At 37.5% G+C, this 17665-nt stretch overlaps 1 protein-coding gene across 10 annotated transcripts in view; it reads left to right on the top strand.

Moving 5' to 3' along the window:
• CACNA1D (calcium voltage-gated channel subunit alpha1 D) overlaps window positions 1-17665 on the top strand; it is a 235551-nt gene that overhangs the window by 118077 nt on the left and 99809 nt on the right. For 6 of the 10 annotated variants that reach the window (XM_040591583.1, XM_040591588.1, XM_040591585.1 and 3 more), the window contains exon 8: window positions 8400-8503. In XM_040591583.1, coding sequence (XP_040447517.1) covers window positions 8400-8503 — 104 coding nt within the window. Of the gene's footprint in view, window positions 1-7801; window positions 7906-8399; window positions 8504-17665 lie in introns of all 10 variants that reach the window. The other 4 variants (XM_040591589.1, XM_040591590.1, XM_040591586.1 and 1 more) reach the window with 1 other exon arrangement.

Below are 17665 nucleotides of genomic sequence, written 5' to 3'. Positions count from 1 at the left end.
GCCAAAGATCTTTCCTAAACACAAGCAAATATTTTACAAATACATCTCATAAGAAAATCCCTTGGCCCAGGCACAAAATGTATTATTAGTCCATAAACAAAAAGTTGCAAAGTATGTTTGAAGTCTTATCAAAACTGTCATCAGAGTGTTGAGCAGGAATTGCTAAAAAATACGTCTCAAAAAATATGACCAACAGTCAAATAAGCAATAATACTCAAGAACTTCGAATGATTTAATAAGCCAATGGGAAACAAATACTAGGAGTGATTTAAATCATATTAGTTCCATTACAGCGGCAGAAATGGAAGGCGTGTTATTGTATCCAAACAATACTTGTCAGCAATGAATTTCAGCTTACAGTCTGAGAGAAGTCAAAGAATGTTCGACAGATTTTTTTTCCCGGTTGGAAATACTCAGCAAACAATGTTGAAAATTGTGAGAAAATATGCTAGAAAAATCTTTACAAAATACTTATTTCTGCCTTTGTCTGCTCTGTACTGAGGATAGCTTAGTGCTATTCTCTTAGCATCACTCAGCACCACTCACAGGTCATGTAAGGGAGACTTCAGTGAAACAAGTCAGCTCATCCCCAAAGGCATTGACGTGCTGGATGCGCAGTGCTCCCAGCCTTTGATGACTACATAGCCAGAAATTTAACACATGATATCCAGCTGGAGAAAGTGTGATAGAAATTTTGGATGACAGTATTAATATACTGCATAAATCACACTTAAGAGCCAGGGATTGCAGGCAGGATTTTTAGAATCTGTGTGTTAATTACTTGAATCCAATGTAATGTTAAAATCTAGTTTAACCCCCCTGCCTTTTAGGTAATTACTTGGACTAATTACTTTTTATGTTCTCTAGACATAAAAAGCTCCAAATCAACCAATTTTAGATGGCAAGGAGACAAGATTTAAATTACTCATAAATTACAAACCTCAGAAAGAGAGAAAAGGGAGTGATCAAATTCAGACATGGAAACGGATCTACCAAGCCAAGGAATACACATATTAAAAATCTGAATTAGCATCGAAAAGGATGTTCGTATAAAATAGCTTTTTTCAAATGAGCATCTTAACAAAAAGACCCCACCTGAGGAGGATTTTAAACTACCTCACAGCAAATGTCTGCCGTGCAGTAAGTTTGATTTACTTTGACAAGATACCTGGTATCTCAGTATTAGCTGCCTGCTGACCTGTACCGCAGTCAAAGCACAGAACTAATTTCTTGTCATAGATGATTGCAAATACTCCAGAGAACATACTGTTTCTCCCCAGCAAGTTTAAATAAAATGGATAGAAACTGGATTAGAAGTAGGCTAGACTTTAGGTAGTGCTAAGAACTCCAGTAGTTGAATAGCTAGAATTTCTTCCAAAATCTTTGCCAAAAGCAGCAAACAAGCCTTTTCAAAGCATTCCAGTTCCCAGGCTGTCCCAGGATAACAGTTTAGTAAGTAAATTCAGATCTACCTTGAGTATTGGGGGTTTGTTCATTGTTTCTACATAAACTAAGGTAACAGTTTTACATCATCGATCCTAATAGTGTGTGCTATTATGCTCGTGGGTGTTGTATTCAGTATATGGCAAATATTAAATATATCCAGTGACATAATGATGCTGTATGGTACATATATAGGTGGCATAGCAGATATGTACTAAATACCTTTTTCCTTTTCCTATCTCCAAACTGGATACTATTACTCTGTTCATTTTAACACACTATAGCTAAATATTTAAAAATAAAATAGCTAAACATTTAAAAATAAACACACTGTTTATTCAGTAGTTCTTTGAGCCCTTAGATTCAACAACCCAAATCCCTACATAGGTTTTATAAATTTCTTACGTGAAATTAGTTTGGACAATATAAGTAAATGGGTAGAAGCACTAACAAATTGCTACTCCTTAATTAACATGCTGCAACCAATGAAGGAATCTAAACACTTCCATTTTGTTATACCTGGAATATAGATTTTCTTAAACCTGGTAGGGTCCTCCCCTAATCCAACAGAAAACGTTCTCTGGGTTACCACTTTGTAGAGGCAGTACTCTTCATTTTGTTATGCTAGTGTCCATCTGCTCTGCAGATTCAACCTAGGATAGTTACCTGAAAAAGGGAAAATAATTTCTTAGCAGTAGCATTTGACATGGAAGCTTTCCTTGAAACAATTATCTGATTTCCCCCCCCCCCCCCTCCCCCGCTGCCCCCAGTTAAAGACAGTAAGCTGATTAATGAAATGCCACTAGTAGTAATTAGCTAAAATAGCATTAGATGCAAAATAAAGTATCTGAATGAAAAAAAAGACCTGCATCTAAACTTATTTCTAATCAATATTAAAAAAAATAATAAAGCAGTCAGCTTTCGCAGAATAAATGCTTTATGTGAGTACCTAAATTATGTACTTCATTAGCTAACAGCTGGGTAAAAAATAACAGAAGGAAAAAATTGACTATCAGATCAAAGGAAATTAGTAAAACTGAAGCAGTGTCCTACAAGTTGAAGTTTAATTTGAGAGGGTGGCTTATATGTGTCCTGGATGTAAACTGTGCTACAAAGTTGCATACAGAAGACTGGGCTACATTTATAGGTGATTAAGTAATTATGAGGCTCTCGAAGTACTGTAACAATTTTTCATTTCTCCAAGGAATATATTTCTCTTTGGGCATACCTTAACACCTGAGCCATGGAATTCTGAAATTCCAGTTGTTGCTGAGCTGAAATGCTTAACAAAGCAGGGGTCTCCACGTTCACATCCCACCAGTCTGGGCTTGTTTCTGTGTCACCAGTATGACAAAGTCAAGTCTGGCCAGTCAGGAGAAGGTCAGGGAAATCTGTGCTTTAACTCCAGAACCCATACAAGATTGAATATAAAATCACATGCTTTTACAAACCAACCTGGAGGCTGCTGCGCTTCAAGCACAGCCTGTTTTAAGTCAGCTTTAAGTTAACTCCACTTTAGCCAAGAATATCCCAGGACACAACCTTTGAAGCTAGAAGGCTTTGACAAGCTGTCTGGTGTGCTCTCACATGAATAGAATAAACAGCCTGAGATCCAAGGTTTTGTGAGCCTGTATTGTATGATTCAAAGAGTGCAGGATTAGTCCCATTTCATAAAATACTGATTTCTGAAGCATTTTAACACCTGTCGAGAGATTGTTTGTCAGTCTTAATAAATTTTAAGATGGTTGAGTATATTATAGGTGACAATAAATAAACCCACCAGTTATATGTATACTGGAATGTTATAAAAGCAGAAAGGTAAAATTGAGGAAACTAAGGAATAAGAAATTAAGCGAGTTTGAATCATCATGGAAGATAATTTGAAATAAGTTCATGCATCAGCACATTATGTCTGTAATAGTACAAATGCAGAATTAGAGGCGTTACTGCATTGCTTTATCATTATCCCCAGTTAGGGCTTAGATGAATTGATACATACAAAGAGCTTGCAATAATTTCAGTAGAACAGTATCAGGTGTACAGAAAAGACCTTTATCTGCATACAATTGCATTTGGGGAGTTTACTAACAGCTACTGCAGATAGGGATAAATGAGACATTTTAATGATTTCTAATTGATGTTTTAGACTGGAGTGTGCCATCTGCTGCTGTGTAATACTAATGGTTATGTCTGCTGTAAATTTGGCTTTCTTCCTGTTTCCCTTCAGAGTCTCGGTCTCAGAATGCTGCATTGTAATGATCGTTGACTCCAACTGGAGAGCAGCTAACAGGATAATTCACTCCACATGCCAGATGAGGCAGTTTCAGACTGTACCGAGTTTGTCCTATCGGCTCAAGATAATTCTTCTACATTTTGCAGACATACACTCACAAACATATAGATGTAAATATAAAGAGCCAAATATACAACGAGAATTAATTACTCTCCACCAATTTAACTTGCGCAGCATAACTTGTCTCCAGATCTGGTAGCATGAACAAATGGGCCCTTTTGCAGGGGCTTTTGAACTGTTAGTTACTGCATCCCTTATGAAAGGGATAGGAAGATTTTCAGAGATCAGTTGAAAATTATTCTCAAAGCTATTTAAACGTACAAATTTACTTTAACATCCGTATGAAAGAAGTGCAAATGCCAGAGCGTAGCCAAAAATGGTATCTGAGTAGTACACACCTACTGTTATGGTGAAACAGATTTAAGAGGTATGAAAAATACTTTGTCCTTCATATCATTCATCGTCTTATCTGTCCTCTGGTTGATGTGATGGACAAACTAATTAGAAGTGAAATCCAAACAGTGAGACTAGATCTTGAAAAAGACACAAAGAAGGATGGTACTTGGGGGTGTCTTTGCAATATGTGTTATGGATGATAAAAGCTTAATGGACTCAAAAAGAGATGGGACAAGTGCGTTTAGAGCCATTAAATACGACACCTCCTTTGGTATAGTATATCCAGGAGCCACAGTGTGTGGGAGTCTTGCAAGACTTTTTGCTGAGGATTTGAGATGTGGCATCTCCTAGATTTGCTAGTGTAACTTTAGCATGGTTTAGGGGCTTTTATTGTTTATGTTTTCTTAGTTGCAACTCCCCATGCATCTGCAATTTTGTCTTCCTAACTCCTCATTCTGCACTTTGGGTGAGAAGTCAACATTAATCCTTTCAACTGAAAATACCTTGTTTCTGCGGATGGAGATTTTCCTGGGCTCATATATTAACCAAAATCTGCCTCAATTTTTAATCAGAAGGCAAATTGACTCCTTTCATCTTTCTTTAATTGAAAGTTATGGAAAATGCCACTTGACATGCATGAAATGAGCTGCAAAGTTTTCCAAAAGAAAAGGACTTCTTATACTTTCATCTCTGGTATTAATGCAATCAGAAATATTACTTCATGAATAGAAATTACAATGCATTACTTGAACAGAGTTTAATTGTCTCTAGAATGAAATGGTGAAAATCCTGAGTAGATGCAGTTTCAGTCGGTTGCTTTTAGGAATTCAGTCTTAGATTAGTGCCAAGGTGTTCTACTAGATTAAGGGTTCCTGAGTTAGGAATGATTTTGATTTAGTTCAGCATCTGCCCAAACCATAGTATTTCTTCTAGCACTGCTTAGCTGCCGTTTCCAATTTTTACATCACAGGACATTAGTCCTCGATAGATTAGCCTAAAACATTGGGCTTAAAATCAAACTGCATAAAAGAGAAGGAAATTTTTTATATGCTATGCACTGTGAAGTGAATGAAGGAAATGCAAATCCCAGTTGCCCGTGTTAATAGAACCTCCATGACAGAGCATGGAAATTTCAGCTTTGTTCCTGGGTTACTAAGTCAACACAATGCTTGGCTTCTTGAATATGTTCTTTTTGTGAGCAAAAAGAGTGTATCAAGTTGGATTGCAGTGATTCCCAGAGCGTTCTTGAATTGTGAATGTTAATATTTCATTTTTTTCAAAAAGATTTATAGCAGGAAAATGTTGGCATCAACACCAGATGAATTTATGCTTTCACTCTGACTTACAAACAACTGTTTGCTAATAGTCCAGTTCAGTTAGATGCAAAATGCATTCACATGAATTTGAAATGTGAGCGAACTTTTTTTTATCAGCTATTGTTAGAAAAACATTTTGCTTGTATCATAGGAATAATTTCTCTAAAGCAAACTCAATTCTAAAGTAATTACATCATTATGAATGTATGTTTTTAGAAAAAGTTAAGTAAATTTTATTCCTAAACCTTAAGGCTAGATGCCTACAATTGAAAGAAGATGCAAAGGGAAACATATACTGGGACAAACCAGAAATTCAGTCTGGGCAATAGGGTTTTTTACTAAATACCTGAGCTTCTTTATGGTTAAGAATTCTCAAATGTAGGGGACTTGCTCTGAGGGAATGGGCACGGATGATAAAAATCAAAACAGCACAATTGATCTCCTTAGGCACCTGACATGCCAAATATTGCTAAAAGTGTTGCACAGGAGGCTAAGTGTAAGGAGGTAAGTACAATGGCAGCGTTATGAATGATTTTATTTCCATATGAATATGCTGTTGCCGAACTGGACTGTGGAAACGTGGGATCTTTTAAAATTGAAGGTAGTGATCCAGCCTCTCTGAATGGCTATAACCCTTCTCCGTTTTAATTTCCCCAAAGTGTAGTTTTATTTTTAGGAAATTAAAAAAAAAAAAAAAAAGGAAAATATCCAAATCATATATATATGTTACACAGTTTTCTTTTTTTTTCCTAGCAAATCTAAATAATTTTAAGTTGCTTTTCAGTGCCTCAGTTCAATTATTAAAGCACTGTAAAAGATGATACATAGAGAGATTATTTTGAAGGATGAAGAAGTTGTGTAAAATAATCTTCTTTGGTTATGTAAGAAGTTTGTTTACTTTAGTTGGTATAAAGTGGCATTATTACAGATCACCATTGAAGAGAAGTGCCTAGGGGTCTTAACCTGCAAAGACTTAATGCGTGTGCTTGTATCTCACCATCCACAGGGCCACCTTGCGGAACCTGAGGTTTTGATACATTTTTAAAGATAGAGGAAAAAAAAAAAAGTAGTACAGTTTGAAAAATGTTTGTTCGCATGTTTAATATGTCTATTCCAACAGAGATGTTAAGGGCAGGAGTCACATTTGACTATCGGTAGAGCTCAAAGCCTAATCACAAATTTCAGGTACAACAGATAAACAGCATTCACAGAAGAGGAAAAAGGTTTACCCAAAGATTGTTCCACAATACCATATCCAGTCCTGAATGCTCAAGCAATTTTTATTGTCTGCTGAATTTTCATGGCTAAAAAGCATCTTAAGACAAATCTAATGCAAACTGGTCAGCATAAACAAAAAAGCCAGAATAATTCCTCTTGCATAAGATACGTTTCCGAGAAGTTCCAAGTCAGAGATTTTTTTGTAACTTACCAAAATGTCTTTTTGCACCTGAATGCTTCACACAAGAATAAATTCCCTGGGGTTTTAAAATATCTGTTTTTCTGAATAGGCCTTTTTAGATTTCCATGGGTATGTTTAAGTCCATCGCCTGATAGGTATAATGAGCTTGCTAGGAATAAACTGTGCAAATGGTCTTTTATAGAAGAGTTTGTGTGAGTCTATGAAGTGTATTTAAAGCTCAGTTACATCAACCTTACTTTAAAAAATCAACAAACTAATAACAATAACTTTAACATTGTTCTTTATTTAATTTTTGTTCAGAAGTGTTTCTAGAATATTTCCGTGTTTCTAAAAATGTCTGTGTTTCTAAAATTTGATTTCAGTTTTTCATTTTCCTAAAATTGTGTTCATGTTTTTGATGGTAATTCATTTTCATTTATTTCCTTTTGAATTAATTTAAAATGACTGCATCCAACTGTAGTATTTCAGGAAAAAATAATACTGAAATACCATAGTACAGCAAAATATTGCTTGTACTGTTGAGAATATATATTACTGTTTCTTATCTCAAAGGATCATTTGCAGAGCTAGGATATATATGAATTAAAACCCTAATACTTCAATATACTTTTAAAGCATCATTTTAATCAGTGAAATCTGAAATTCATTTCATGTTCTACATGTTAAGGAACAGAACTGTTCCAGTGCTCCATTTGTGTTTTCTAATACTTTTTGATCTGAATGTTTGGTTCACTCAGTATTTTGTTTTAGGGTATGTATTAAAAATGCAAAGTGAATGTGGCCAGTGCCTTCTTTGCCGTATTATTCTTCTTTGAATCCTGAAAGAATGCATAGAGTGCTATCTCACCTGAATGATTAAATTCTCTTTTTCTCTGACTCTTCATTGCTATTACTATAGTGATCTACTCTATAAGATCATCTTATTTCTTGCAGATGAATGATGCTATGGGATTTGAATTGCCATGGGTGTATTTTGTCAGTCTCGTCATCTTTGGGTCATTTTTCGTACTAAATCTTGTTCTTGGTGTATTGAGCGGGTAAGCATACACCTTTTTCATCATGAAGGCAGAGTCCTGAATTCAGTTGCCATGAACACACAGGTTATCTTATACAGGTGAGACTTCAGTTGTTGTGACATCTCTGAATACACCTTTATTTCTTCCTCCTCCAATTAGAACAGAAACAGCTTTCTGTAGCTATCATATAAGTAACATATAAACACCAAAATCAGAGTTTAGATGTACCAGTATATATTCTTCGTGTCCATACTTGTGGCAAAATTATAAGAAGGACTAATAATTCTCCGGCACTTATTTAAATGTTACTGTAATTAATCTTCTAAAGCATCACACCTACAACATAATTTGGGTAAGTAAAGAAATTAAACAAGTGCTCATTGATTAATTTTTTAAAAGAATGAAATAAGCCATAAACTTCCAGTGTTGAAACCTACGTGATCTGGCAGCTGCAAAAAGGACTCTGCTGTTTAATGAATGACTGAATCATAACTTATTTCCTTACATTTTTACAGGTAAATGATGCAATAGGATGTGAGTGGCCATGGATCTATTTTGTTAGTCTTATCATCCTTGGCTCATTTTTCGTACTTAACCTGGTTCTTGGTGTACTTAGTGGGTAAGCAGTTGAGTTAACATTGTATATGCTACTGCTACTTGTAAGATGGCCTCTGCATTGACTCAAGCTTCTCAGCAATGGCTTTTTGCATGCACCTGAGACTCTTATGTCATCCTACCAGTGTTTGCCCTTTTGACTGAACTGTGTGATTCTAGTGCCTGTATCTGTCTGACATCACGTTCACCATGCTTGCCAAAAATATTCATTAAATGAGGCACTAATCTCTTTATTCTATAATACTCCGGCGGGGAGAAACATTATTTTGCACACAGAGATGGGTGGTGCACCTGTACAAATATTCTCCCCTATAGGACAAGTGTCCTTTTCTGAAAGCCCAACTTTTGCTTTTGTTCAAATATTCATAAAATAATTGAAATGTTATTTGTGTTTACCAGTCAGATTGCAAAATATTTTTATTGGGTGCTTCAAGATCTGCCTTATGGCAAGAGTACGGCTAGGTTACCTTGGCACAAAGTGTTTAGTGCTTCCTGTGTTGTCCAGCTGTGTACTCCTGTGATAGCCTGCACCAGCAAGCTGATGTATTCATCAGTAATCAAGTATCAATTTAATATACTTGTGAGTGGGAGGCTGTCACAGCTTTTTGTTGGTTTGTGCATTCCAGGCTCCAGCCAAGAACCGAAGCGGTGTCAGTTGTAGCTGTATAATGTGGTTTAAAGCTGTAGGTTATGGCAATAGTTTGCAAGGCTTTCTTCTTGCAGAGCCCCCTCGCTGAGGTTCAGCTCCACTTCCTTTGCCATTTCCTGGTTTCTAACACATTTGAGTTTGGCAAAACTCCAGTTCATGGTAAAGATATTTTCCAATAAGTACATAAAAGGTCCGGCTAGCATTGGAACGCCAACAGAAAATTATTATTATTATATGCATTAGCATTTAGTTATACAAGACACGATATTGTTCTGGCAATCTTAGGCAAGCCGTGCCCTCTTTGTTAGCCAACAGAAAAGTTTCTCTTGCATAGAAAAGCAGCCTGACGTGATAGCTGATGGTGCCGTCAGACTGCTGATGGTGTGTGTACAGGCTCTGCCAGGCTGTGTGTTAGGTTTGAAAGCAATTAAAAGGCATGATTATATTCCTGGAAATCAGGCATTCAAACAAAAGTTCCAGTTGCTGATATAACTGACTTACAAGAGCATTTTTATCTGATGAGTGGTTTTACAGTTTGTTTATTTAAGTCCTAAGTCATTTATCCATGATAGATCACTGTTGCACCCAGGAAATGAGGGGAAGAATAGTTTTACCTTACTGTCAGAATCACTGTACAAAGCAGATGTTTAAAAGCAAAGAGGTAGTGCTAAAAACACATTGCTGATTTTAAGATTTAATCTCTTCCTTCCAAGACCTACCCTGTAAAGTCTGATTTATACAGTCGTATTGACTGTGATTTATTCAGGGACAAATGTGTAAGTTGCTGTAAAGCGAAGGGCCTGGCTTTCACGTCACAGCCACAATGGACAAACAAAACGAAGAAGAGAAGGACAGTAAAGGAGGGCAGCTGCAGTGTGATTTATTTCTTCTTTTGATACTGTTACCAGGAGCTGTGTGACTAGACTTCCAGTTGAAGTCATTAGAGGATAAGGCTTTCCCAGTTCCTTTCTCTGGCCCTTAAGAAGGTCATAAGCAACAATTAGTTTTCCTCCTGTTGCGTGAAAGTATTCTATGGTAACAGTTCACTAAATATTTCCCTTTTCCCTTTCATGACTTAAATTGTTACTTGTTTCAGATTTTTATGTTTTTAAAAATAAGTTGTGAGGAGAGTAATGCCAGGTTTGGCATTTTGTTACACGTTCGTCTACTGAAGCCTTAGAAATTTAGAAAGACCCTCATAGCTAAGCTTTACATTTGATGTAATACATTTAAAATACCTTATAACGTTTGCAACATTATGATACTTGTTGGAATATGGAGCTGTTCTTTCGCTGCTGTTACAACACAAGGGAAGAGGTGTCCCGTTGCCCTTGTTTTCCATTCTGCAGACAAGAAATCTCCACTGATTTCTAGGTATTGCTTGACCTCTAGAGCTTTAATGCTGTTTAGAACCCTTGCTGGCTTGCTTTTGATTTCCAGTGAACAGAAATAGCAGTATGAAGCATGATGTGAACTCTCCTTAATTCGTACATTCATTCCTGACTTTTCTGCCATAGTGTTATTTAACTGCAGTGTCACTGGAGTGCTCAGGGTGCTTGATGAATTGTTTGCATCCATGTTTACCCTAAATACATGAAAGAGCCTTCCTAACACTCCAGTTTTTTGTTTTCTGTGCTGAAGAGAATTATACTAGTGAAAGGGAGACATGATATTTATATATCACCAATGATAGATGTTGATAGCAGAATGGGAAAGGAGAAGGGAGTATTCCTATCTACCTATGTTTGGGATGTAAGTGAAGTAAGTATCCTGGCATATTTGTTTGAAACTCTGACAAGGGCCAGTGGAATAGCAGTATACTGATTTATTTTGGTCACTAAATGCCATTAGCATATAAATGATAAATATTTTTACATATTTTTCTATTTAGACCTACCCGTCTAAATTTTATGGGCAAAAGTGATGTACTAGTGAAATCCTATGGATGTGATTCTATTCCTTAGTGGAAAGCTAGTATTTTTCAGTCAGGCATTGAATATGTAACACATGCACCCTTTGCTTTTTATTTAGGAGTTACTAGCTTTTAGGTTTTATTCTCTTCAAACCATAGCATGAAGCTTAGTTTATGATAAATCTATAAAGTTAAATTTTACTAAACCAGTCAAACTTCAAAGTTGCAAAAATTATGCCAATTTACATGAAAAGCATGGCTTTGCATACAGATTTTTGGAAGTGGAATCTGAATGCCTAATACACCTTTTCTGTATGGAAGCGTTGCTTCCTGTAATCCCAAGTTATGCTGTGTACACTTAAATCTGTCTGCTGTTTTGATCTGTTTGTGGTTTTAAAGTACTCGTTCATTCTCTTTGCACTCCTTTGTTACTCTGTGACCGTCTGCCCCTTTGTATTTCTGTAATGCCTCTTGTGCACTGCATGTTTGATGTGTTTAGATACTGTACAAATGGATGAGAATGATGATTTGGGAGATCTTTTGTTTTACACCTAGCCGTTTCTGAAGGTGAGTATTGCCTGGTGATCCATGTCAGTTTTGCCTGCTGAAGGTGGCGTTCTTAAAAACAGAATTCATACTTTTAATAGCAGATGTGTAAAATAATATAAATAATGTGTGTGTGTGTAATTTGCATGTGGTAAGTATTTTAATTTCTGTGTGGAAGCTGACTGTGGAGGTATTTTTTCTAAATACTGCTTTGAGTAATAAGGACAGAGAATTCACAGGCTTGAGGTAATTCTGCTTTTTCAAAATACTCTATTTTTTACTCTACATTAGACACTGGTATTATTTGCATTATTCTCAAGGTCGATTCTCAGTTGTAAAGCTATTTCAGTTTGCAGGACTTGCAGGAAAAAGCATTCTAGAAGACTCCAGGTCAGGTTTTAGGAATGGCTTCAGATCCAGCTCAGGCTCTAGTTCATCTCACAAATTACAGAGCCAGCTTTAAACAAAGACACCAGAAATGGTTCCAGCAAGGACCTGCACACATTGTTCTAGACCCAGCTCTAGAGATGCTCTCCAGAAATGGTCTCTAGGTTCAGCTCTAGAAAGGGATTAAGGGAAAACCACCTCTGGAGCAGCTCTAGTACAGGCCTCTGGAAAGCTATGGGAAAGGGCTCCAGAATGTGGTCTAAACCCATGTCCAGTAAATGGCCGGGCAACTCAACCTAGATCCAGCTCTGGAAGAGACCTCAAGAAATGGCCCTGGTCCCGCTCTAGGAAACGACACTACAATTGGCCTACGGTCTGTTTCTGGGAAGCGCTCTATGGCCAGCTATATACATCGCTGTAGGAGGGGGCTCAGGTCATGGTCTTGGTCCAGCTTCAGCAGAGGGCTCTGAAGAGAGCTGCAGCTCTAGAGAGAGAGCTCTTGTAGGCTTGAGAGCAGACTTGAGAAACAGCTCCTCCCTGAACAGCTTCTCCCTTTATAATAAGAAAAATTGGCTCTAGATCCAGCTCCAGAAATGTCTCTGGAAATACGTTTGGAAGCGTGGTTCAAAACATGTGCCTGCTGGTAATTTCTTTCATTGCAGTGAATTTAAGAATCTAGCCAGACACCTGGAACCGCCAGCTGTCTTTCACACTGAGACTGCATTTCTGCATGCTTGCAGTATTTGGTAGAACAGAGCAAAATTCTTGCAGCTCTGTATTCAGCTGTCTCTGCATTTTCATTATCTTGGGCTTGTATACATTTTGTTCATTCACGTTACGAATTTAAAATTGTATGTGGCTCAGAAGAATTGTTTTACCTCCTAGCAATGGCAAGGTGATCATGACGTGGTCACAGCCTGTTTTGATTGCTGTCTCTTTTGAGGCAGCAGCAGGGAGTGGGTTCAGCCTGTAAGAGATACCAGAGCACTTTTTCTGCCCTTGTAAAAATTCCTGTGGTTGTGATGCAAGGGTTAGGCACTGCAGCTTTGGGGCTGCTTCACACTTGATGGAATGGCACCGAAATTGCAACTGAAGAGCTGTGTTCTCCAAAGTCATGAAGTACCAGACACAGAATTTGGGAGCTGAGGACGGGCCTTCTCCAAATATTTCAGGATAAAAGACCAGAGCATATAGTGACTATTGGTGCAAGAGACAGTGAGCTGAAATTAGAAAGTTTATTTAGAAATTATAAAGTTAAGGTTATTAGAAAGATAACAAATAAAGCTAAACCTTAAAAAAGGGAATAGAGAGACATTCCTCCGCCCTGAAAGTACCTTTAAAAGTATGTTGAAAGTTAAAATAAATGTGCCAGTAACTCAGCATACATTAAACTATTTTACTATGAACAGAGAAAATAATACATTACAAAACTTCACAATTTATTTATCAAGAGGCATGGCTTTTAATGATGCATGGTAATCTATTCCTGAAGATAGTCATCGTTAGGGGATGGCTTCTGCTGACAGTGTTTTCTGCTCAAAGCATTAGTATTTCTTTGGGTAGCCATGGGAACAAGTAAGACCTTTTAAACACACTTTAATAAATCTCTGTAAATTGATTTTATTGCCTTGCTAAAGGATAGCAAAGCGTAAGCTTTGACATGTCCTTACATATATCCTCCTACATGCAAGTCTTGCAGGTTAGTAAGAGAATGTTAATCTTTTCCATTTCTTTCCCACAGTATTATTTGCAATCTATGTACATAATGATTCTAAAAGCTCATGGTGTGTACTCATCCATGCTAATCTCACAGCAATATCTGTCAATTAATGTCATATAAAATATGTTGGCACAGATAAGCTTATACACCTAAGAACTGTTGTCTACACTATATATGGACAAAACTGTAGAGAAAGACATTTTAGTAATGATGCACCAAATAGAAAACAGCAGTGAACTGTCATCCATAGTCCTTCAGCAAAAGGGAAATTAACTGGTTTTGGCAGTGTTCGTTTTCACAGCAGAGGGAAGGCTCAGTAAAAACCCAACAACTTATGGATAAAATTTTAACTGCCTCACGTAGATAAACAGAATATACATTCGAAAAGAGGAGAGGGACTTCAGTTTTAGATCTCAGCAAGTTATGAGTTAAAGCAGGTTTTTTTGATTGCTCTGTGGCTGGTAAAAACAAAACTCAAACACGAAGAGGTACAAACTAAGGAAATACTATCCTTGATTGATATACTAACAAAAATAACATAAATAACCCTAACTGCAAATGCTTCCAGCTGTAAGCAGCAGTAACTCCAACCAACTGCTTTAGACAGAGACCACTGAAGTCAATAGGGGTAGTTCAGTTCTCTTGAATAAGAGCTCGAAGGGAACTGATTTTATTTCAGTCCTGTCCGAAGTTACCACACCAAGGGATCAGTCCTGTGAGATGCTTGCTGCTGAGCTCCTGACAGGTAAAAAACCACATCAGTTTCAGAAACTATGTTGGCAGTGCACATCGCCATGGTGGGATGGCTCCGCTCTGGGGTATGGTCCTGTGCTTGGTGCTGCCAGTTCCTCCTCTAAGAAATCCAGTGTGTCCTGAGCCAAATGGGTCTCTGCTCAGGCCAGAAGGAGCGCAGCTTAATACGTAGATAGAGTAACAGTCTGAAGCATCAGATCTCAGTTTTGTTGCTCTATCAGATTTTTCCCTGTCTTGAAATTCCCACAGAGGATCCCATTGTATTGGCGTGCACTCTGGCACAGTAATTCTATGCAGGCCCTCTGCTCCGCAGAGGTGGTACTGGAGCTGTTGAACATACATTTTGTTAATTGCTAATGAACTACACGGAAATAACTACGGGTAGGTTATACCAGTTTGCATTACCCCATCAAGAACATGATGCTCCTTGCTCAAGGAAAATTCCTGCTAGAATCTTTTTTTGTGCTGCAGAAATAATTCTACAGTACTCAGCCTGTGCATTTTTATTTCTAAAAGAAGAGGTAACAATGATGTATACAAGTCTCCGGTAATTAAAGATATGATGTTCCTTAACCTTTTTTATGTCTCTCTACATCTGTTGCACATTACATCCAGCTGTGTGCTGTTGTCCATGGTTATTTGTGCAGTTTGAGCAGTTTGAGTTCTCTGATTTGATTCAGCTCATTTGTTGGTTGGTATGGTTACCACTGTTTGAAACCTTTTCTGTGAGTCTGGTGGCCAACACTGTACTCCTGTGAGTACATTTTTGTTATTACGTGACTTCCCTGTGAATAAATGAGAGTCTAGGATGTCTGGGTGACAGTTCTACATATAGCATTAGCATCACACTTTCCACATACCAGACCCTGTGTGCAGTAAGTTGCAAACTGCAGTAGATGAATTCTCTCTTCTGTTGCATTTGCAGTGACACACAAGGACAGTAATACGGCCAGCAAAGAGTTAGTGTCCTGGTTTATGTTTAGACATCAAAGGCAACTGTTTCCTATCGTCAGTGCCTAGTGATGCATGGGAGATACAGCAACACTAATGTTTCTGTACAAGCAATGAAAAACGTCTAGCCTTTAGAACTTCCAGCTAACAGGAGGCCAGTATAGGTTTCTTTTTAATTATTATGTCCATGAATTACAGAGAGAAGGAAGAGTATACCAGATACACATTTAAGCAAATTGTTGTATTAGGATTTTTGGTTACTACGTCCCTGCCTCAAATTAAGGCGTGAGAACCAGAAAGCTGTGAGTCTCAGTAGGTACTCCCTGCTGCCACCTCCACCTTGTTGCATCGAACCGTTCCCAGCTGATGCATACCAGCAGGACTTATTTCACTCAGCTGAAGAAAGAAAAACCTGGCATGAAAATGATTGCCCCAGACAATCGAAGTGTGAACTCAAAACCTGCATTTTATATGCTTCTGCCTCAACAACAATTGATGATGATGGTGTCATGCCTAAACAGAGAACTGAGATCATCCTTCTGAAAGGAGACAAGGAATTTTTGGGCAATAAAAACAAAAGTTGTGTTTTGTATAGTAGCTTAGTTATGACTAAAAATAAGTTAGATTATATAAAGGTGAGTCTCCATATAATGATTTATTTTGCAAGCCATGTCTCCTTTCTGCTGCAAGTGCAGTTGACAGTTATTTACACCAGCTGCAATTCAAAGCTTTGCCCAGTTCACAGGATATTGTCACATACTGCAATTTTAAGTAATTTAACTAGATCAAAATTAGGCTAGCTAGGCCTAGGTTGTCTGATATATTTGCATTTGCAGTGAAATCAAAACCTGAATTGCTTCTAGGTAGCAATAGAGTGTTTTGAAGAAAAGATTTTTTTGAAGGCAAACGGGTAATTATACAAGGTGTCATTATACAAGTTACTCAGATCTGCTTTATAAGATTCTTTAGAAGTAGCAATTTGCAAAAAGCTCTTTCTAGCCCTGCTAGCCTAAAGTTTTAATTTTGAACCATATTATCCTGTAAAATAAGAGACAGTAGTAAGCTTGGCTTTTCTAGTTGTTGAAATTAGAACAAAAACATGTTCACTGAGCCCTATGCTTTATGAAAACAACTTAAATCCCTTTTACTATTAAACTGAAATTTTGCAGACAATCATTTCACATATGCTGGTGTCAAATCAGAGTGGTTCCTAAGGATCTGACAGTTTGCAACTTGGGTGGAGACTGATTTAAAACACATTTTAGTGGAGAGATGCTTATGAACGCTACCATAGTCACAAGAGCCCTTTGAATACATTTTTTGTCAGTTTAGTCAATGAACAACACCCCCCACCCCCCAAATGCCAGATCCAGGTAATCTTATCAAAGCAGAATGAAATATATATATTGAAGTTGGCTCAGTCATTTGTGAAACCAAGTATTTACAGAGCTTAAATACACTCACCACAATTGATGTGCCACTTCCTAAGCTTGTCTCGACTTTGTAGGCTTCTGGACTGAGTGCTGGGCTGGTGACAGTCAGGGAGACCAGTTCAGGCCCTTGGTCTGACCACCTATCTGCTTACATATACATATGCATATGCAGTACCTATGCTGCTTACATAGCCAAAGGCTTTTTCTTTCTGCCCTGGACCCAGCCTATGCCCCCCATGGCCACCAAGTGCTGCGCAAGCAGCTGTCTTACTCCTCCTTCCAGGACATCAGCCAGTGTCTACATATCTTTGTCTAAATGTCCAAATATCTTGTGGTGAGAATATCTTGTCTGTCAGAAGCTTTAAAGAGCCAATGTCTCTCCTTCATCTCATGCCCATCATCTTTCTCAAATAACTTCTTGTTTCTTGGGAAAAAATACTTTTGTTCTGCATTTTTCCTCTGTAACAGGAAACTCATTACATTCCGATTCTATTTATTCTTATTCGTGGTATTTTGATAAAAGGAATACTTACATATGTGTGTCTGAGGTTTGTAGCTTCATTGTTACTGTGATAGAAAAAAAATACCATAGCACTAGATTACTCCCTTCCCTAAAGAAAATGCAGTCTTCTCAGGTGTTAATCTTCCTTGTAAATGGTTGGTTTTTAAAAAGAAAAGTAAAATTTTTAAATATCATTGAAATCAAGCACCGTTGCATCAACCCCCACTGATAAATTGCAGTAGCATTTTACAAGACAATGTCTGACTTCTGTGCTGCCTTAAAGGGAAAGGTCATAGTTAGCTGTGTGCATAAA

The sequence above is a fragment of the Falco naumanni genome, chromosome 4 (genome assembly GCF_017639655.2).
Source record: "Falco naumanni isolate bFalNau1 chromosome 4, bFalNau1.pat, whole genome shotgun sequence".
Taxonomy (NCBI): Eukaryota; Metazoa; Chordata; class Aves; order Falconiformes; family Falconidae; genus Falco; species Falco naumanni.
This window is presented reverse-complemented; position numbering and strand designations above follow the sequence as displayed.